The 21339-nt window shown below is 41.5% G+C and overlaps 2 protein-coding genes across 3 annotated transcripts; both read left to right on the plus strand.

The window, feature by feature from the left end:
- Positions 1–52: 52 nt before the first annotated feature.
- On the plus strand, positions 53–2047 carry LOC131110423 (cytochrome b-c1 complex subunit 8). Of its 2 annotated transcripts, none has more exons than XM_058063525.1 (3): positions 53–201; positions 769–928; positions 1879–2047. In XM_058063525.1, exons 2-3 carry the CDS (start codon positions 775–777, stop codon positions 1971–1973), a joined length of 249 nt encoding a protein of 82 aa, XP_057919508.1. In that variant the 5' UTR covers positions 53–201; positions 769–774; the 3' UTR covers positions 1974–2047. The 2 variants fall into 2 exon arrangements, with proteins under 2 accessions (XP_057919508.1, XP_057919509.1); XM_058063526.1 differs by having other exon boundaries at positions 200–335.
- Positions 2048–2309: 262 nt separating this feature from the next.
- hspa4b (heat shock protein 4b) lies at positions 2310–20949 on the plus strand. Its single transcript, XM_058063522.1, has 19 exons — positions 2310–2617; positions 3178–3235; positions 3771–3911; positions 10231–10353; positions 10608–10707; positions 12930–13063; positions 13158–13402; positions 13482–13558; positions 13640–13791; positions 13910–14016; positions 14103–14236; positions 15904–16088; positions 16906–17001; positions 17171–17326; positions 17416–17541; positions 17627–17734; positions 17811–17930; positions 19909–20070; positions 20393–20949. Exons 1-19 carry the CDS (start codon positions 2511–2513, stop codon positions 20594–20596), a joined length of 2535 nt encoding a protein of 844 aa, XP_057919505.1. The 5' UTR covers positions 2310–2510; the 3' UTR covers positions 20597–20949.
- The last annotated feature ends 390 nt before the right edge of the window (positions 20950–21339 follow it).

Consider the following 21339-nt stretch of genomic DNA (forward strand, 5'->3'; position numbering starts at 1 on the left):
TCGGTCTTTACTCATTTAATAATAATAAAAACAATAGATGACATAATACGGCACAACTATACTTGTATATTTAGTTTAGAGTGCTGGTCATTTTGAGCGTGTGGCCTCCTGGCCGCTAGATGGCAGTCAAGTGTTCCGATTCTTTATAACTCGACGCAGGAAGGACACAGAAACCTTTGATCAACGACGAGAAGCAGCACGGTAAACCTCAATGTCACCAGTCACAATACTAACGCTTTACTTTGGTTGGCTTGCGACTCGACGATTATCTGACATACCTGTCACCAAAGGCTACCTATGTGGTCTCTTAACGTTAGCTGAGGAAATGTCTCAAGGTGTAATGTTTGTGCTTTAGCCAGGCCGTCGATGCTAATGCTAATATTTTGCTAGCACGACTTTTGCTTAGCATTCATTTCACATTCACACTATCTTGGTTAAATTGATTTAAATTGGTAGTGTGGGATTAAATATAGGCGTTTATTTAGGTAATCTGGCATAGATTTATTCACAAATATACTCGGGTTATACGTTTTAAACCGGAGCTTGATTCATGCTAATCAGTGTAAAATCCTCAGTATATCTCATGATCGTGATTCTTCACTTCAATGGGTCCACGGTACCGCTATTGTATTGTAATTTAGTTAAAAAAAAAATCTGTATGGTCAGTGCTTGACTCACTTTGCGCTGAAATCACTAGCAGTATAGCTGTTTAGACCACAAATTCTACCCTTACTACCTGTTCACTCACCCATCTTTGTTGCCTTTCAGATCAGCATGGGCCGCCACTTTGGAGACTTGGCCAGGATCAGACATGTAATCACATACAGTCTGTCCCCATTTGAGCAGAGGGCTTTCCCAAATTATTTCTCCAAAGGAATCCCCAATGTGTGGAGAAGGTTCACTGCATCTTTCTTCAAAGTGGCCCCTCGTGAGTTTTATTTCTCCTAAGTTTTCCATTATTTTTTTAGCATGAGTGTCGTAACTAATGACATTGATGGCAGTGGGCTACCTAAAATAACATGAAACAGTATACTATTTCTGGTTTGGGTGTCAGGAACACAGTAAAATCAGATTATATGATAACTGGGATTTCCAGGGTTTCCAGCCATGATTATATATTTATGTTACACACTAATGGTGGATCTGCGCAATCGATCGATAGCGCTGCGCCCGAGATGGATCTATCGTTGGCGCACAAATGATCGATTTCTGCGCTCACGATCGATGGTATATTACTGCGCCCGGGATGGATGTGTGTACTTTGTTTAGATGCCAACAGATGGCAGCGCTGAACGTTGTTACTTACAAGAATCAACAAGAAGTCGATGCATGCAAATTGTATTGTATGTAATTAGCAGATCGATTGTCATTATATCGTCAGCGCAGTGTCAAAGCATCGGTCTCCAGCGCAAGGCCGTTATATCCATCGTGAGCGCAGAAATCAATCGATTTGTGCGATAACGATCGATCGATCGCGCAGATCCATTGTTAGCGCGTAATATTTATATATAACACTTAACAAACAATGCACAGCTCTGTGTGTGTCTCCTTTTTTTCCTGTGTCGGAACAGTATTACCTGAAGCACTGTGGTCCCCAGGCTGTCCATAAAGTCGCATTTTGTTTGTAAATGTGAACTAGTAATGTCTGAGGCTTTCAGACACAAACTGAACAAAATGTGACATGCACAAAGCGTGTTTGTGCGTCAAAATGCATGCATGTTGACCGGTCTGCATTTAAATGTATATGTAAATAGACTACTATGACACCCTAATTTCTCTCACTCCATTTATAAAGGATATCTTATCTATTCTTTGGTTGCACAGCGATGCAAAAATGTGAACTAATGCACATCCCGCCACTGTTGTTTTCTTTTTTAGCAATGATCCTCATGTACGTGACGTACACGTGGGGCAACAGTGTTCACAAGCAGAGCAAGAGGAAGAATCCTGCCGACTACGAGAATGATGAATAAACTCTCCAGTTTATCTCTTGTTAACGCTGCTTCTGTTTCACCAATAAAGATGGAAAAGTATTTATGTGAAATCACTTCAGACTGAATTTATTGTGGTTTGTAATTATTGTTAGGAATGTTTATTTATTCATTATTGGAATGGTTGGGATGTGGATGGAAAAACAGAAATCTAGATATATGCTAAGTGATGAATTTGATGCTGTAATGTGCTGCATCTAAAGCTTTCCATCCAACCTGAGCAACATGGCGGAAACTGCAATATTATTTTGAACCAGTGGGGGGCGCAGCGTCATGTTCCTGTCTCTCACGCTATTGGTTGGCGACACGGATAGAAAATTCTTGAAGGCTGTAGTTCATCAGCCGGTGTACCGCATGCTGCTGCTCAGCTTCATGGAACAAGAACAAGGGTGGATCAACGGTCGCTGAGCTAAAGCATACCCTAAACACAGTTGCTGAGTCTTCTTTTCACCATCAAAATTTCGCAGCGGTTCTTATTCCTATTCAGTGTACGCTACCCCGCTGAGTTAGCTAGTTAAGATGTCAGTTGTCGGATTCGACGTGGGATATTTGAACTGCTATGTAGCAGTAGCCCGAGCCGGTGGGATTGAAACTGTCGCCAACGAATACAGCGACCGGTGTACACCGTAAGTACGAACAATAACTTCACTTTTAGGTCTTGCGTGTCTCTAACAGGTTGGGGAATGTGCACGAATCCACCTGTGATCATTTTTGTTGTGTGAAGCTGGTAATGCTAACTTGGGTAGTTAGCATGCTAATGGGTTTCACAACAGGAAACAGCATGTTAACGCTACTGCTAATGCTAGCGCAATCATGACACTGTAGTGAGTTGAAAAAAGACGCCGCCTCGCTTCTTCATTTGAACTTTGTTCTCAATATATATTTACACGATGATAAATGACAATGTTACAAAATAGCGCAGAACTGAACATGTAGGCGACCGATTTTGTGTGATGCCTCTGGGCACGGAAAAGCGCGTGATGGGAGGAGGCCGCCGTACACTTGATGTCAAAAAACGGATTTACCAAGTCATTGCGTTTCATGGTAGCTCTTCCTAATCTAAATTGTACATGTAATCACCACTACATTAAGCAAATGCGTTACAGTAAAATATCACTGCTTGTGACAGATTCACTCTACAAAATGTGACAACTAAAATGACTTTTTATTCTGATTATTATTATAGAGCATGTGTTTCTTTCGGGCCAAGGAACAGATCAATTGGTGCAGCTGCAAAAAGCCAGGTATGATTCTTGCTTGGTGTTGTTATTGAGAATGTGACTAATGGAGTATTTGGGAATGACATGAATGATTGGTAGCAGTGATGTCAAATCTAGATCACAAAGAAACAGTTTGACTGTCAAATGTGTGGTGGCAGACAAGGGCCAGCAACGTCCATAGTCTCAGAACACTGAAATGACCACAAAGCAATATAACCCTATAAAACACATCCAATGGGGAAACGATGCAGATTAAGAATTGCTGTGTAATTCCATAAACGCTGCTTGATCAAAAACACATGCATAAGAAAAAAGTTTCAAATGTCCGAATAACTAAATGGAAGAAATTCTGCAAGTTCAGAGTGCCTGGCTTCCAGAGGAATCATACCTGAGTGATATCCATCTTGAAATGATTGCAGCATTTTCCCATTTAATGTGCTCTGTAGTGTTTTGATGTTGGGTAATTTCTGTGTTTTAAAGCGCTTGCCCCTGTTGGCCGCCATACGGGTTTTACATCCGTTTATTTTTCCTTATGTGTCCAATCTCCATGGTTGAACAGGTTGTCACAAACTGTAAGAACACGGTGCAGGGCTTCAAGAGGTTTCATGGTCGGGCATTCTCAGATCCATTTGTGCAGCGCCTCCAATCCAGCCTGGTCTACGATGTTGCGCAAATGCCTACAGGAACGACTGGAATCAAGGTGAGCTTACACTTAGACATGTCAAGTTTTGATGGCTATGGTATGGTATTTTCCTTCAATATTGATATTAAATGTGTTCTACGGTCGCCCATCATAAAAGCGTTTTTATTAATATAAATGTATATATACATGCATGCATACATACGTACATACTTTTAAGACTAAGATATGCCTTTATTCGTCCCTCAGTGGGGAAATTTGTATTGCACAGCAACAATAGTACAGAGTCAGTTAAGCAGTACAAAATACACAATGTAGAAAAATAAACAACCCAAGTATGAACAAAATCAACAGTTTTTCCCAGAGTTATATACAATACAGTATGTAGATAATATGAAACGAGATGAGATATATGACCAGTCTATACACTGAGATCTTGTTAGAGAGTTAATATGAGGCATTATGGAAATACTTCACATAGAACTTAGTATATTGCATTTAAAGCCCATAATATTGCACATGGAGGTTGATCAGATCAGATTTTGTGTGTTCTTCAAAATAAGAGCACTGTTTGCCCCATGTCTGCGTAAACAAGTCATTTTTTCCATATGCAGTTGGAATTGCATGGGTGACTACATCTTCCTTCATCACAAGCACAGGCATTACAGTTTGTTGTTGATTTAGTAGCAATGTGTGCAGAGGCTGACATCCCATTAGAAAAGTTAGCCACTTTTTTACCAATAAATAAATGTGCCTGACAATTTCATTATATGGCTTAAGCTTTGTAGCTTTTTTAAAATTTAAAAATTTAAATTATATATTGTCATATTGTGATACATCCCAAAAATATTGTGATATATGCTCAAGTCCACATTGCCCAACCCTAGTAGTTTGGAATTATGTTCTACATTGTTTGTTTTGATTTTTTGAAAGCAAATGGTAAATTAGCTTAAATTACATTAATAGTTCATGGTGCCAGCTATGCCAACCTAGTTCTCGCATCGACTTAAGCGTTAAGACAAGGGTCACCAACCCTCTGCAAGTCAGAAGAAAATATATACTTTTAGTGCATTTTGGTAAGTGTCAGGGCTCGACAATAACGATGTACCGATGGCCCGGGGCAAGTTAAAACAAAATTGGGGCAAGTAAATCCAATCAGTGATATTCCCGTCGGGCAAGTGCCCTTTGGCATGCCATACTGCCAAGAGTTTTTTTAAAAGCGGTTCTTGTTTGGTGTTGGTAAAACACGGACTGTGTAATTCCGGTGGTCATTTGAAAACCAATCCTTGCAAATCTTGAAATGGACCAATCAGAATCGTTTATTTAGACCGCGGTTCGCAGTCCACAGTCCGCGTTTCACCCACACCCGTTCTTGTTCACGATCAACCAATCAGCGATGGTTTGACTGCGAAAACATCTATCATGGCATCCCTGCCAACATGGTCTAATTCTTCAACAACTTCTGAAGGAAAACACCAAAAAGTGATGAAACAGTGCCTCCTAAACAAGTATTTTATTAGCGGCAGCAAATCAAATGATGGCACAGGTGAGTGAATCACATTGCTGTGACAATTTGAAGTGGTCACAATGAAACACCACCGATTAGATCCAATACCAAGTGCTGATTTTGCACAAGCTACAAAATCTAGCGGTTCCATTTCTCTGTCACAAATGTCTATTCAATAATGTTTCATTGTGGTGCACAACTTATAAAAGGCAAAGTGCCTAGAAGTCTCTTGACAATCCAGATTTCCATGCAACGTCATGATCTATGTAGGAAAACAACCACAAGAAATGATAATCATTTCATCTTTATTTGAGATTCTCATGTGATGCCACAAAAATTAGATTATATCATTATGGCAGTCTTTTCATTTTACAAGTTCGGGCAAGTAGTTCTCACCTTAAGGATTCCCCATGGGCAAGTCATTTTCGTTTTTAATGTAGAGCCCTGCGTATCCAAGTGTTTCTTTCTGCAATTCTTAACACTGTCTGTGTTGTTAACAATACTTGATAAGGGGCCATCCATAATTTTCAACATTTCACAAGAGTACAAAGAGTACTCTTTTGAGCAACCCCCCCCCCCCCCCCCCCAAAAAAAAGAGTACAATCCCAAATGAAAAATGTTGATAGGTCCATGACCAACTGACCCAATACAGCCATGAAATTCGAACATGTCCAATAGTGTTCTCTGGCTGTATTTTGGGACTCTGGTCAATCAGTCACTGCCCATCAACATTGTATTGAACACGAGCAAGATAAAAAATTATATCAAATGCCTCTTTTTTGTATTTTTCTCTCAAGAAAATACAAATGTATTACAAATTTGGTCTTTTTGTATTGTTCTTTCTATCAAATGATACATGTAGAAAAGTCCTGATGCAACAACTGTTTTCCACAGGATTTTTTAAACAAGGGAATACTTCTTGTATACACACATGATTACTCAAGGAGCAGAAGAGTTGCCCCCTGGTTTCCAAAAGCCTGAGGAGATAAAATCTTCTTTGAAATGATGGACACAACCCTTGAACTCAACTCAATGTGAAGTATGCAATAAAGATGCCACAACTGTTTTGAAAAGGCTTAACAATCACACCTCTAGTCTAGTCCAGGGGTCGGGAACCTTTTTGGCTAAGAGAGCCATGAAGGCCAGATATTTTAAAATGTGTATCTGTGAGAGCCATATACATTTTTTAAACATTGAGTGCAATAAAATGTGTGCATTTGTATGTAAGACCAACAGTTTTAGATATAATGGGCTTTAATTACGTAGACCAGGCACACTACCCCACGCCAATGGGGTGTGGCCAGCACACTTTCGTGAACAGCGCAGTGTCCAATAATAAATCAAATACTTGCTGCCATTAATGCAACTTCTGCTGCTGCATGGTTTTGAACCGTATTCAGTACACGTATTTCATTCTTTTGGCCATCTTCATCAAAAGGCTTGGTTCTGCAGCTTTAGCTAGGTGACTATTTGACTAAAGGAGGAAAGTTTATGTTTTTTTTGACATCTCAATGACCGAGGTAGACTACCGCATTACCCAGTAATAATCAAGTTTTGGTGTTTGACCTGGAAAATATTATCAAGAAAGATGGATATAGTCGGCCATATTGCAGTAGAAAATAGATGGACGAATTAAAATGCATAAGAAAGTTTTGATTTTTAATATTATTTTTAACAGTGATTTCTGTGATGTTTACTTTAAAATGTTAGCAAACATACATTTTTATTGTGCTAAATGCTTGAGAGCCAGATACAGTCATCAAAAGAGCCCTACCTGGCTCCCGAGCCATAGGTTCCCTACCTCTGGTCTAGTCAGTGTATCACAGGAAGTGAAAATCACATTGATTGTTACTGCACTGTCCACAAAGTCAAATTCACCACCACAGAGTAATTCAGAAAATGGCAATCACAGCCAGGTCCATGCCCAAATATAGAAAGTAAACACAGAGCTGGCGAATAGATTCAGGATGGTCGGTTTAGTTTTGATCTTCTCCATTTTCGCAACGGCACTTCGGAACAAATCCGCCCTGCTCGATTCCTTCGATTTGGAACCTTTCCAAGCCGCCTGGCCAGCCGCTACAGCGTCCTTCCACTTTCTTTCCGAACGCACAAAGCAGTAAACATTGATGTATTGTTCGTATGCATTGCTCGGTGAGCGAAGAATGGCAGTAATTCTCTTTTTGATGAACGAAAATAGGTAATCGAAATCACCGGGGTCGGCCATTGTCTGATTGTTGTGTTGGAATGCGAAGCACGCAGCGCTACGTGGAGTATCGCGTGGACTGGTACGCTCTCGCGCTAGCATACGACGGCAGGGGACCAGTCTATTCGCGCTAAAATTTGACTGCGTTCCGCGGTTCGAACATACAGACATCGACATTTTCTGGTTTTCAAAAAAGCGTACGTTGATGTCTTAACCCCCTCCCCCCCTCGTACGGTTTGTACGCTCGTGAAAATGTTGAAAATTATGGATGGCCCCTAAGGACCTTCCCACTTGGGAGAGTGCCAGTGTTTTCTTTTTACACTTAATAAACACCCAGTCTCCTGGCTTCAGTCTCATGTACTCTGTCAAAGTGGAATCGTCAAAATCAGTCCTACACATTTTTTAACTGTGTCAACCCATATATGGACTTAAACCATTTGTTGTTATGTTTATGTGTAATTTAACGCGATCTAAACCAGGGGTCTCAAACTCAATTTACTTGGGGGCCACTGGAGTTCAGGTCTGGGTGAGACTGGGCCGCATCAGGTTTTCCCCCCCAAAAAAACAAAAAACGCATTTATTAAAAACAGAAAAATGAATAAACTTTGCTTTGGTTTTGATTTTCTACAAGAAAAGCTCTGATAAAACATTCCACCGTTCTCAAATATCTTACTTTTTATTTTTCTACACAAAATAAGATGAAAAATAAATAAACAAATCGAGAATAAAGAAAATCAATCAATCAGTAATAAATAAATAAATATAATAATAATAATAAAACAGCAAATAAAAACTTAAACTAGTTGGTGGGTAGACAATTTTTTTTCAGATTAAAATTAACAAAGCATTATTAGAGCCCTGTAGACATGACAAAACACGACTATAGTCACATTTATACTCTTTTTATTTACAACATATTGCGCAACTGCAGGGTCTTGAGACACATGCTAACTCGCAAACTAGAGAGCTAGCGACCTAAACGGTAGCCTTCAAGTTATTTCCTTTAAACTTAAATAGCCAAAAACTTACCACTTCCACACGGATAGGGAGGATAACTATTAACAGTTATTTAACCTTTAACATGAACATTAATCAAACGTAATAATTTTTTCTGGGTACATGATACCATACAGCATCCATATCAAACTTGCGCGGGCCGCACTAACATTAAACTTTCATATCAAGGCGGGGGCATATATATATATATATTAATTTGGTCCCTGTTGTGATGAGCTTCCTAGGGAGAACTAACAACAGGGTTGTTTGTAAGTGAGAGAGTAATTAATTTTTCTTTGAGGTAATTCGCAAGCTTCTAACCCGATGAGGGCGGAGAATTCTTGCCTCTGACTTACTTTTTTTTTCTCACTCTTTTAATATGAAGACCTGTGTAGTGACAATATCTCCCATTCACACACTCATTTGTACTTTGAAAAGGTTTTCGCATTCAAACCCGAAAAGGTCTTTAACCGCGGAGGCCCTCCTTTTCATGACTGCCAACTTCGTCTTCACAAAGACTGTTGAGTCTGTCTCTTTGCTTGCCAGCGACTAGTATACACAAGGCTTTAGCACCGGGTGACAAACCTTATTGACTCGCGGGCCGCACTCAAGGACCCTTAGTGGGCTGCATGCGGCCCCCAGGTCTCAGTTTGCTCACCCCTGCTTTAACACAAAGGGACGACGCCCTTTCACTCACACTCAACACAGATCAAAAGTGTCTTACTGTTTTGTTGTCTTCTCTTCCGTCGGTATCCCGTCAACCTTCAGCTTCCAGTTGTTGAGCTGGGAAGACAGCCCCATCAAAGGGTTTTGTCTGCCGTGGCCACGGTCTTTCTGTCTTGTCCGCTCCACAACTGGACTCCTCAGGTGTCTTGGGATCCGACTCGAAGGACCAAGTAAATGTCAGGTTCAAACTCCTGTGACACTTGTAAATACAAAAATACAGAAGAGACAGACAATATTCAAAGTTACTCGCAGCGATGAGAGTGAAACCACATACCCAGTGACATGCCGCTCCACTCTGAGTATACAGTTCACACTCTTCTCTTTTTATTCTCTTTCGGGGGTCCCTACTACATGGTCGTGCAACTCCAAGGGGGGGAGGGGGGGGGGAGGCAGTTACACAAGCTGTATTTGTTTGTCTATGTGTGTGTGTGTATATGTGAGAGTAATTACTTTTATTGTTTTATGAGTTCTTATCTTGACACATTCTTGCAGGATTAACATGAACATCTGCAGGGTCGCTGTTGGCGCATCCAGGCACCTCCTGGCCCTGGGGGTCTCTGATCAGGGTCACACTTTCTATTGTCTAAGCAAATGGATATAAGGGTGATAACTAACACTGTAATAATTGTATCTACAGTTGAAACGTTCTGTAGGATGATCCAGTGCTAATTGCAACCCAGCAGTAATACTCTGCAATTTAAGGGCGGTCTCAGCACACTGGAGGCCCGTCAGCATAACTTCATGTAATATTTAAATCTCAAGACGCACCGCCAGGATCTCTTTCCATCACCGTGCATAATTAAAGAATGACACACAGTTTGACTATTTTATAATGGAGGCGCTCATTTGTGTGCACCAACATTTGAGCAGCTTTTTATTTGTATTTTTAAGATGCAGTGAAAGAATAATTTCACACTAAAAGGTGATACATCTGCTGTTCCCAAAAGGTTATGTACATGGAAGAGGAGAAGGTGTTCAGCATCGAGCAGGTCACCGCCATGCTTCTCACCAAGCTGAAGGAGACGGCGGAAGGTGCACTGAAGAAGCCGGTAGCTGACTGTGTCGTCTCTGTAAGTATCACAATGCAGCGTTGCCTCGTTTGCATGAGATGCAGATTTGTGTATTGTGCTTGCAAAGCCAGCTTTGACCCCACCTTTTAACTGACAATGGCATGCTTTATTGGTTATTGGTTACTGATTGGAAGGTTTACACACAAATTCAGTCATGGCACAAGAGCACACATGAGGTATTCCTCAGAAAAAGCATGCAAACAGGATTTTAACTTTAAAAGACGGCTACAGTACATGTCCTGTTGTCTTCCCAGGTTCCCTGTTACTTCACTGATTCGGAGAGGAGATCGGTGGTCGATGCTGCACAGATTGCAGGACTCAACTGCTTGAGGCTCATGAATGAGACAACTGCAGGTGTGTATTCTGTTTTTGTATATACTGTAAGAACGGGTACACCAAACAGTTTTTATTATGAGGTCAGCCCTTTGGCAAATGTAACTCGTTACAATCTGTTTGTTAAAACAAACTTTGGTGCGGAAGAAACCGGAAGTATTTTGTCATGCATTATTTGGTAATTCAACACAGTACAGTATCATCATGCAATCCAATGCATATGAAAGCTGCATAAGCCCCAGCACAATGCAACCCAGCCCCTTACCAACGACAAAGCCAAGAAGGTACTTTGGATACACTCCTGCCTGGTAGAACCTTGCCTTCCTGGCGAAACACACATGGGTGTTCAAAGTGTGGCCCAGGGAGCATCTGAGGAATGCGGCTCGTTGCAGGAATAAAATAAAAAAAATAAATTGGAAAAATATAGCAAAAAGGAAGAATTTAACTAGTGAAAGCGAAAATGCTAACCAATAAACAAAGATTTTGCTTCAAATATAGGTAGAACTTTTTTTGGAAATTGGAAATATTTTTTATTCATTCATTTTCTATCTCTTATCCTCACGAGGGTCGCAGGGGGTGCTGGAGCCTATCCTAGCTGTCTTCTACACCCTGGACTGGTCGCCAGGCAATCACAGGGCATATATAGACAAAACAACCATTCACACTCACATTCATACCTATGGACAATTTGGAGTCACCAATTAACCTAGCATGTTTTTGGAATGTTGGAGGAAACCGGAGTACCCGGAGAAAGTCCACGCAGAAATGGCCGAGGGTGGAATCGAATCCTGGTCTCCTAGCTGTGAGGTCTGCGCGCTAACCACTCGTGCCACCGAATATTTTTTATGTTTCATTATAAATATCAGAGGACAGCTAGACAAAATAAACACAGCATTTCAAGAAATGCTGCAAACATTTGACAGATAGTCCAAATTGCCTGTGAGAAAACGCCAATTCTGCCACTTTACAGAGTGGAAGAAGATGTATTAAATTGATGTAAGAAATATAATACATTGTAACAAATATGGGTTACCCGGAAGGAACCAATCTGCTAATATTGGTCCTGCTCTAAAATGGAAAAGGAAACGCATCATTGTTAAACAGTATGTAATGTCTTCATTCATTCTCTGCCGCTTTTTCCTCACGAGGGTCACCGGGGAGCTGGAGCCTATCCCAGCTGTCTTTGGGCGAGAGGCGGGGTACACCCTGGACTGGTCGCCAGCCAATCACAGGGCCCATATAGACAAACAACCATTCACACTCACATTCATACCTTTGGACAATTTGGAGTCGACAATTAACCTAGCATGTTTTTGGAATGTGGGAGGAAACCAGAGTACCCGGAGAAAACCCACGCATGCACGGGGAGAGAACATGCAAACTCCACACAGAGATGGCCGAGGGTGGAATCGAACCCCGGTCTCCTGCTGTGCGGTCTGCGCGCTAACCACTCGTCCGCCGTGCCACCCAATATTTTTTATTTTTCATTATAAATATCAGAGGACAGCTAGACAAAATAAATACTGCTCTTAAACAGTTTAAAAGACAGCATTTCAAGAAATGCTGCAAACATTTGACAGATGGTACAAATTGCCTGTGAGAAAACAAACGCCAATTCTGCCACTTTACAGAGTGGACGAAGATGTATTAAATTGATGTAAGAAATATAATACATTGTAACAAATATGGGTTATGCGGAACCAATCTGCTAATATTGGTCCTGCTCTAAAATGGAAAAGGAAAAGCATCATTGTTAAACAGTATGTAATGTCTTATGCATGTTAAAATGTTACCTAGCATGTTTTCACGGCTTTGGCCAGTATCCATAATATGATAAACTCTAATGCATAATGTTATTTCCATTGCATAAACTGTACTCCTTTTATTTTAGTCTACATCTTTGACCTCCTTTTCAAGGATTCTCTTACTGTTTGCTGTTGCTAGGATACCAACGCATGTCTTCTAGGCCTTACATACGTCTTCAAATTCTTAAAAATCAGGAAAAAGCATAACAAAGTAGAGATAATCTTTCGCTTAAAAAAAGATGCAATTTTTACATAGCCGTTCACAGGATTTTTGTGTATTTTAAATGGGTCCAATTTGATATGACAAACAGGAAGTAGAACACTGTTGGAATTCAGCCAGCCTTCATATCGTCAGTCACAGCATGTTTACTTAGCGGTACACAATGTGAATCTGGAGCTTTGTGGTCTTCTGTTGTTACACACAACTCTTCCCTGCAGTGGCTTTGGCATATGGGATCTATAAGCAGGATCTACCTGCTCTGGAGGAGAAGGCCAGGAATGTGGTGTTTGTGGACCTGGGCCATTCTGGATACCAGACATCAGTGTGTGCCTTCAACAAGGGCAAGCTCAAGGTCAGGAATGGTTAAAAATCTTGTTTTGTATTCGTTTATATAAGCTGTGACAAGCTTTTGTTTCATGTGTTGGTTTGCTTCCCCGTCCTCCCAGGTTCTTGCCACGGCCTGTGATGCCGAGCTGGGAGGGAAGGACTTTGATGAGGTATTAGTCAGGTATTTCTGCGAGGAATTTGCCAAGAAGTACAAGCTGGATGTGAAGTCCAAGCCCCGGGCTCTGGTCAGGCTTTACCAAGAGTGTGAGAAACTGAAAAAGCTCATGAGTGCCAACTCGTCCGACCTGCCGCTTAACATCGAGTGCTTCATGAATGAGATCGACGTCACAGGAAAGCTCAACAGGTCCGCGACGACCTCGTCGGATCAGTTTTAGCTCATTCAGGTACCTTTTCTGATGTTGTCTCTTCTTCTTTTTCACAAGGGGTCTATTTGAAGAGATGAGTGCAGACATTTTGGCCAGAGTGGAGCCTCCCCTGCAGAGACTTTTGGAGCAATCCAGTGAGGATCACGCCTTGCTTCGTTCTGTTCACGACACATTGTAATCACCCCTTCATTCGATTTCTTTATTGCCCTTTTTAGAATTAAAAAAGGAAGACATCTATGCGGTAGAGATTGTGGGTGGGGCTTCCAGGATCCCAGCCGTCAAAGAGAGGATCAGCAAATTCTTCGGGAAGGAATTAAGCACCACGCTGAATGCTGACGAAGCAGTGGCCAGAGGATGTGCTTTGCAGGTACGTCACACTGTCTTTGCTTCATGTGCTGTCGTATTAATTTCTTGCAATATTCAGCATAGCCGAAGCGAGCATCTGTTGACTATAATAAACGTGTGTTTTTTTTCCATCGCAACAGTGTGCAATCCTGTCACCGGCCTTTAAAGTGCGTGAGTTCTCCATCACAGACGTCGTTCCCTATCCCATTTCCTTGAAGTGGCATTCTGCTGCTGAGGAAGGCGTAAGGTAAAAACAAAAGTTGACCGCTACGTCTTGCTTATGCTTTCTGTTCGTTGATACGAGCATTGATGTCTCTCTGTTTTGCGCCGTAGTGATTGCGAGGTGTTCCCCATGAACCACGTAGCACCTTTTTCCAAAGTGTTGACGTTCTACCGCAAGGAGCCTTTCTCTTTGGAGGCCTACTACAACAGTCCTAATACGCTGCCCTACCCTGATCCTACCATCGGTAAGTAACTATAGTGGAACCTGGAAGGTAAAACACTAATGCATGCTTTTACTTCCTGTCGCTTAGATTACTGTAATGCCCTGCTCTCTGGTCTTCCCAAAAAGAGTATTTTAAATCTCGGATTATTACAGAATTCAGCCGCACACGTGCTGACGAGGACCAGAGGGGAGGGAGCACATTACACCGGTTTTAAAGTTGCTACATTGGCTCCCCATCCGCTTCAGGATCGATTTTTTTAAGATTCTCTTACTGCAGGGCTCGACAATAACGATGTACCGATGGCCCGGGGCAAGTTAAAACAAAATTGGGGCAAGTAAATCCAATCAGTGATATTCCCGTCGGGCAAGTGCACTTTGGCATGCCATACTGCGAATAATTTTTTTTAAAGCGGTTCTTGTTGGGTGTTGGTAAAACATGGACTGCGTAATTCCGGTGGTAATTTGCAAACCAATCCAAATCTTGAAATGGACCAATCAGAATCGTTTATTTAGACTGCGGTTCGCAGACCACAGTCCGCGTTTTTCTTGTTCGCGATCAACCAATCAGCGATGGTTTGACTACGAAAACATCTATCATGGCGTCCCTGCCAACATGATCTAATTTTTCAGTGCCTCCTAAACAAATATTTTATTAGCGGCAGCAAATCAAATGATGGCACAGGTGAGTGAATCACATTGCTGTGACAATTTGAAGTGGTCACAATGAAACACCACTGATTAGATCCAATACCAAGTGCTGATTTTGCACAAGCTACAAAATCTAGCGGTTCCATTTCTCTGTGTATTTTTTCTCACCTTTGCTTCACAAATTATTGTTTGACCATTGAGCATTTTTTTCTGGATTAAAAACACAAAAAAACGAGTACACAAATATGTCTATTCAATGTTTCATTGTGGTGCACAACTTATAAAAGGCAAAGTGCCTAGAAGTCTCTTGACAATCCAGATTTCCATGCAACGTCATGATCTACGTATGTAGGAAAACAACCACAAGAAATGATAATAATTTCATCTTTATTTGAGATTCTCATGTGATGCCACAAAAATTAGATGATATCATTATGGCAGTCTTTTCATTTTACAAGTTCAGGCAAGTAGTTCTCACCTTAAGGATTCCCCATGGGCAAGTCATTTCTGTTTTTAATGTACAGCCCTGTACTGGTTTTTAAATGTCTTAACGGCCTTGCACCTTCTTATTTATCTGATCTGCTTTTACCTTATCAAACCCTGCGGACCCTGCGGTCCTCCGGCACTGGCCTTTTAACTATACCAAAACCCAGAACCAAAACCCACGGTTTAGCCACTATGGCCCCCACCTGTGGAACAGCCTGCCGGAGAGCCCTCAGGACTGCGGAGACTGTTGATATTTAAAAAAATAAATAAATAAATAAATAAATAAAGACGGACCCTTTTAATCAGGCTTTTAACTAATATTTTTAAACTCTTCTTACGTTTTTATCCTTTTAGTTCTATTTTATGCTTTCAGTCTTTAGCTTTTAACTCCAGCGTTTCCTCTGATTTGAACACTATCAACATTTTTATTAACTACACATTCTATTTCTAACTTCTATGAATAAATGTATGGGAATTACCCACACACAATGAATTAATTCATCCCCGAGTCGTCTGTGGATTCCTAATTCTTCCTGCCTATTATCGTTCACACAGGCCAGTTCCTGATCCAAAAAGTTGTCCCGCAGGCGTCTGGCGAGAGCTCCAAGGTGAAAGTTAAGGTGCGAGTGAACATCCACGGAATCTTTAGCGTGTCCAGCGCTTCTCTGGTGGAGGTGCTCAAATCTGACGAGACGGAAGAACCCATGGAGACGGAGCAGGCCAATGAAAAGGATGGAGAGGTACACTATAGACCAGTGGTCTCAAACTCAATTTACCTGGGGGCCACTGGAGCTAGGGTGTGGGCAAGGCTGGGCCGCATCAGGTTTTCCAAAAAAAAAAACAACAACAAAAAACGCATTTATTAAGATCAGAAAAATATACAGACTTTTCCAGTGCTTTGGTTCCGATTTTCTACAATAAAAGCCCTGATAAAACATTCCACTGTTCTCAAATATCTTAATTTTTATTTTTCTGCACAAAATAAGATGAAAAATAAACAAATCAAGAATAAAGAAAATCAATCAATCAGTAACAAATAAATAAATATAATAATAATAATAATAATAAAACGGCAAATAATAAAAACTTAAGAAACCACATATAGTTGGTGGGTAGACAAATTATTTTTTTCAGATTAAAATGAACAAAGCATTATTAGAGCCCTGTAGACATGACAAAACACGACTATAGTCACATTTATACTCTTTTTATTTACAACATATTGTGCAACTGCAGGGTCTTGAGACACATGCTAACTCGCAAACTAGAGAGCTAGCGACCTAAACGGTAGCCTTCAAGTTATTTCCTTTAAACTTAAAAAGCCAAAAACTTACCACTTCCACACGGATAGGGAGGATAACTATTAACAGTTATTTAACCTTTAACATGAACATTAATCAAACGTAATAATTTTTTCTGGGTACATGATACCATACAGCATCCATATCAAACACGCGGCCCGCAGGACACTAGTTTGAGGCCCCTGCTATAGTCCAATTGATCTTTGTTGTCAGAGATTGTTCTTGTCACATGTTGTTGTGTTTTCCGTCTCTGTAGAACAAGATGCAGACTGACCAGGAGGAGCCGCAGGATGAGGGAGATGGTCCAAAAGAACAAGAGGAGAAGACCCCTCGAGAGAATGAGGAGATGGAGGTGAACGGCACTTTTGAGAAAACGGTGTTACTAGTTTAGTTTTCATGACTCATGGATGAGATGCATATTAATATATACATTTGATTTCTTTTAGATATCTTAGCATATACCAGTGCTCGTCTCAGTCTTTTTTTCTTGGCTTACTATTGTTTTGTTTTGTTTTTTTTAGACTACCACAGAGGAGGGAAAAGGCGAGAAGAAGTCTGATCAGCCTCCTCAAGCCAAAAAGCCCAAAGTCAAAACAAAAGTCCTGGAGCTTCCTATTGAAAACAGTCCACAGTGGCAGCTGGCGGATGATATGCTCAATCTTTTTGTAGAAAACGAGGTACTGACACGTCCTCCAGCTTCCCACACGACCACCAGAACTGTCCTTCACGCCATTTTGACATGATGTGATTTCCAACTGCTCCTCAGGGTAAGATGATCATGCAGGACAAGCTGGAAAAGGAGAGGAACGACGCCAAGAACAATGTAGAGGAGTACGTGTACGAGATGAGGGACAAACTCCACGGCATGCTGGAGAAGTTTGTTGGAGAAGCTGTGAGTCCAAACTCCGTAGCCGACGTTAAGGGAAGCGAGAACGAAATTCAGCATTCCTGACGCCATGTTTATTTGTATTTGTTAGGAAAGAGATGCTTTGTCATTAAAACTCGAGGATACTGAGAACTGGCTGTATGAGGATGGCGAGGACCAATCCAAGCAGGTGTACATTGACAGGCTAGCAGAGCTGAAGGTAATCGCGACTCGAATGAGTCGGCACAAAGCGGATAAAATATCGAGATGGCATTAAAACCGCTTCCACTTTGCAGAAACTCGGCCAGCCCATCCAGGATCGATTCAATGAGGCTGAGGAGAGACCCAAGTCATTTGAAGAACTGGGGAAACAAATCCAGCAGTACATGAAATTTGTTGAAGCGTGCAAAATGAAGGTAGGGTCACACTGTATTCTGTATTCGCAGGCAAAATTGCACGCCAAAAAACTGAAATTTTTGTGCATTTTTTTAAGGCTACACCTTTTTATTCCGTTTGTTTATTTATCTTTTATCATACTGCCACAAATGTGAACCACCTTTTTAAAATGGCAAATTTTATTGGACTGCATATTGTTCTATGATTGATTAGAAATAAGGGGCGACATGGCGGTCGAGTGGTTAGCGTGCAGGCCTCACAGGTCAATTCCACCCTCGGGCATCTCTATGTGGAGTTTGCATGCTAGGTTAATTGGCGACTCCAAATTGTCCGTAGGTATGAATGTGAGTGTGAATGGTTGTTTGTCTATATGTGCCCTGTGATTGGCTGGCCACCAGTCCAGGGTGTACCCCGCCTCTTGCCCATAGACAGCTGGGATGGGCTCTGGCAACCCTCGTGTGGAAAAAGTGGTAGAAAATGAATGAATGAAGTTTTATTGGACTGCACAGTGTTGTATGATTGATTAGAAATAAGGGGCGGCACGGCGGTCGAGTGGTTAGCGTGCAGACCTCACAGTTCAGTTCCACCCTCGGCCATCTCTGTGTGTAGTTTGCATGTTCTCCCCGTGCTCTCCGGTTTCCTCCCACATTCCAACAACATGCTAGGTTAATTAGCGACTCCAAATTGTCCATAGGTATGAATGTGAGTATGAATGGTTGTTTGTCTATATGTGCCCTGTGATTGGCTGGCCACCAGTCCAGGGTGTACCCCGCATCCCGCCCGAAGACAGCTTGGATGGGCTCCGGCGCCCCTCGCGGCCCTCGTGTGGAAAAAGCGGTAGAAAATGAATGAATGAATGATTAGAAATAGTGGTGTGTCGGTCATGAATGAACGGGTCTAGTTCTTTTTTGTGAACAGAATGAACAAGCTCACCGCCCCTAAAATACCCATTTAGTTGTAAATTTTACGTTTTTTTGTTTTTTTTTTGATTGGCTGAAGAGTCAGTTCACCGTTCCTCCACTATCTGTGTGCTTGCCTGTCTTATGCTATCGTAGTGCCTCCCTCTGTGGGTGGGGTTTGCTGACTGAAAGACTGACAGATTGACACTGTCGGTGACGTCGTTTATTCCATTCACAAAAAAGAACTAGTTCTTTTGACCCGTTCGTTCATGACCGACACACCACTAGTCATCACGTGTTGTTGCGCTGTTGAGTCGGAACGAACATGAAAATGAGTGAACGGACTGACTCTGGTCTATGCACAGGGCGAGATCATACTCCGGTTTCCTCCCACATTCCAAAAACATGCTAGTTTAATTGGCAACTCCAAATTGTCTATAGGTATGAATGTGAGTGTGAATGGTTGTTTGTCTATATGTGCCCTGTGATTGGCCGGCGACCAGTCCAGGGTGTACTCCGCCTCCCACACGAAGACAGCTGGGATGGGCTCCAGCGCCCCTCGAGAGGAAAAAGCGGTAGAAAATGAATGAATGATTAGAAATAGTGGTGTCGGTCATGAACAAACGGGTCAAAAGAACTAGTTCTTTTTGTGAACAGAATGAACAAGCTCACCGCCCTTAAAATACCCGTTCAATTGCAAATGTTTTTTTTGTTTTTTTGTTTTTTTTAAAGCTGACTGAAAGACACTGTCGGTGACGTCGTTTATTCCATTCACAAAAAAGAACTAGTTCTTTTGACCTGTTCGTTCATGACCGACACACCACTAGTCATCACATGTTGCGCTGTTGAGTCGGAACGAACATGAAGATGAAGTGAACGGACTGACTCGACATGGCTGACCGGGTCTATGCACGTGGGGAGATCATACAGGCTAACGACCAAATTGACCGAAATGAACGGATCTTTTTACTGAATGATCCGTTTCACTGAAATTAACGTTTTCCCCCATCATTAATTAGAAAATGTGGACATTTTAACACTCCCAAAAAAATGTTGTCTTCAAATATTCATTATGTAATTGAACTTTTCTGTGGGTCAGGAGGAACAGTACGACCATCTCGACGAGGCGGATGTTGCCAAAGTGGACAAACTGGCCACGGAAGCGATGATGTGGATGAATAGCGCCATGAACCAGCAAAGCAAACAGAGCTTGATGATGGATCCCTCTGTCAAAGTGCAAGAAATTCAAGCAAAAACCAGGGTGAGATGCACAAAAAGCCCGACAGAGATATATATATTTTTTAATCTTTAGATTAATCTTTAGACTGGTTGAAAAGAAAAAGATGGTTAGTTAGTTCCACCTCCAATTGCATAATAAGAACCAAGAATAAGCAGACAGGCAAATAGAAACCACTAATGTGAGCTACTTAGCATCCCAGTTGCATTGTAATATTTGTCAAGCCTGAGCCACACTCCCACTAAATACCTGACGCTATCTGTGGTTGGATACATGAACACCCCCTTCCCAGTTGTGAGACTCTTGCGTTTTCCTTACATTACGTTGTTACATGTGATATTTTCAGGAACTATTCTCCGCCTGCAACCCTATCGTGACCAAGCCCAAACCCAAGGTAGAGTTGCCGAAGGAGGAAACGTCAGCAGAGCAGAACGGGCCCGTGAACGGACAGGAGAAAGCCCCGGAAGAAGGCGCAGACAAAGGAACGAGCGAGAGCACAGGCAATGCCACCTCGGAAACGGAAAACAAGCCTGAGATGGACCTTGACTAAAAGCTCCGAAGTTGGGGGTGTGGGGGGGGGCTAGCTGCTTTTTGAAAATGGGTTGCAGTCTTGGGAGTGTTGGAGCGTTTCAGGAAATGCACTTCAGTCAACAGGCAGAGTTTTTTTAGCACGCTAATCCCAACTCCGGGTGGTGGCTCTGTCTGAATTCCATGGCATCCATCCATCTCTCTCTCTCTCTCTTTTTTTCCCCTGATGACATAATTCCGAAGCCAGCTGCAATAAGCCTGTTTGACAATGAGCGGCGTACACATGATGGTATTTATTTCTGTTGTGTGCTCTCTGTACGTGTTCTGGTCTGTATCACACTATGGTTTTAATAAAGGTATTGAAAATCACTTGTACTGTAAGGAACCAAGTAACTCACCCAGCCTAAGTCTTAATTTTCATTTGAACATAACTTGGATGAGCTACTGAGAATTGTAATGAGCAAATTTTGTTCATTCTAACATAAGCCGCTCACCCGAATATTACAAAAGGAAAAAAAAATAGTAATGGTTTTATTTCATTTGAACATGCATCAGATTACAATTGCGTGCATGCCATAATCAGTTCACAGTTCCACATGTCCAAAAGGAGTAGGAAGAAGCAAAGCTTTTTAAATCCTACCCCTCCATCTGGTACTTTACAATCAGTAACTGTTACATTTGTTCACTTCCTGCTTTCCTAATATAATTTTTAGTTTTTTATTTTTTATATTAATTTTTATTTGTATTTATATATTTGTATTTTTA

This window comes from Doryrhamphus excisus, chromosome 23 (genome assembly GCF_030265055.1).
Source record: "Doryrhamphus excisus isolate RoL2022-K1 chromosome 23, RoL_Dexc_1.0, whole genome shotgun sequence".
NCBI lineage: Eukaryota > Metazoa > Chordata > Actinopteri > Syngnathiformes > Syngnathidae > Doryrhamphus > Doryrhamphus excisus.

Coding starts and splice junctions, on each gene's coding strand:
- LOC131110423 (XM_058063525.1), top strand. CDS start 775: ATGGGCCGCCACTTTGGAGACTTGGCCAGGATCAGACATGTAATCACA. Junction 929..1,878: donor TTTCTTCAAAGTGGCCCCTC/GTGAGTTTTATT, acceptor TTTCTTTTTTAG/CAATGATCCTCATGTACGTG.
- hspa4b (XM_058063522.1), top strand. CDS start 2,511: ATGTCAGTTGTCGGATTCGACGTGGGATATTTGAACTGCTATGTAGCA. Junction 3,236..3,770: donor GTGCAGCTGCAAAAAGCCAG/GTATGATTCTTG, acceptor ATGGTTGAACAG/GTTGTCACAAACTGTAAGAA. Junction 17,931..19,908: donor TTGAAGCGTGCAAAATGAAG/GTAGGGTCACAC, acceptor TCTGTGGGTCAG/GAGGAACAGTACGACCATCT.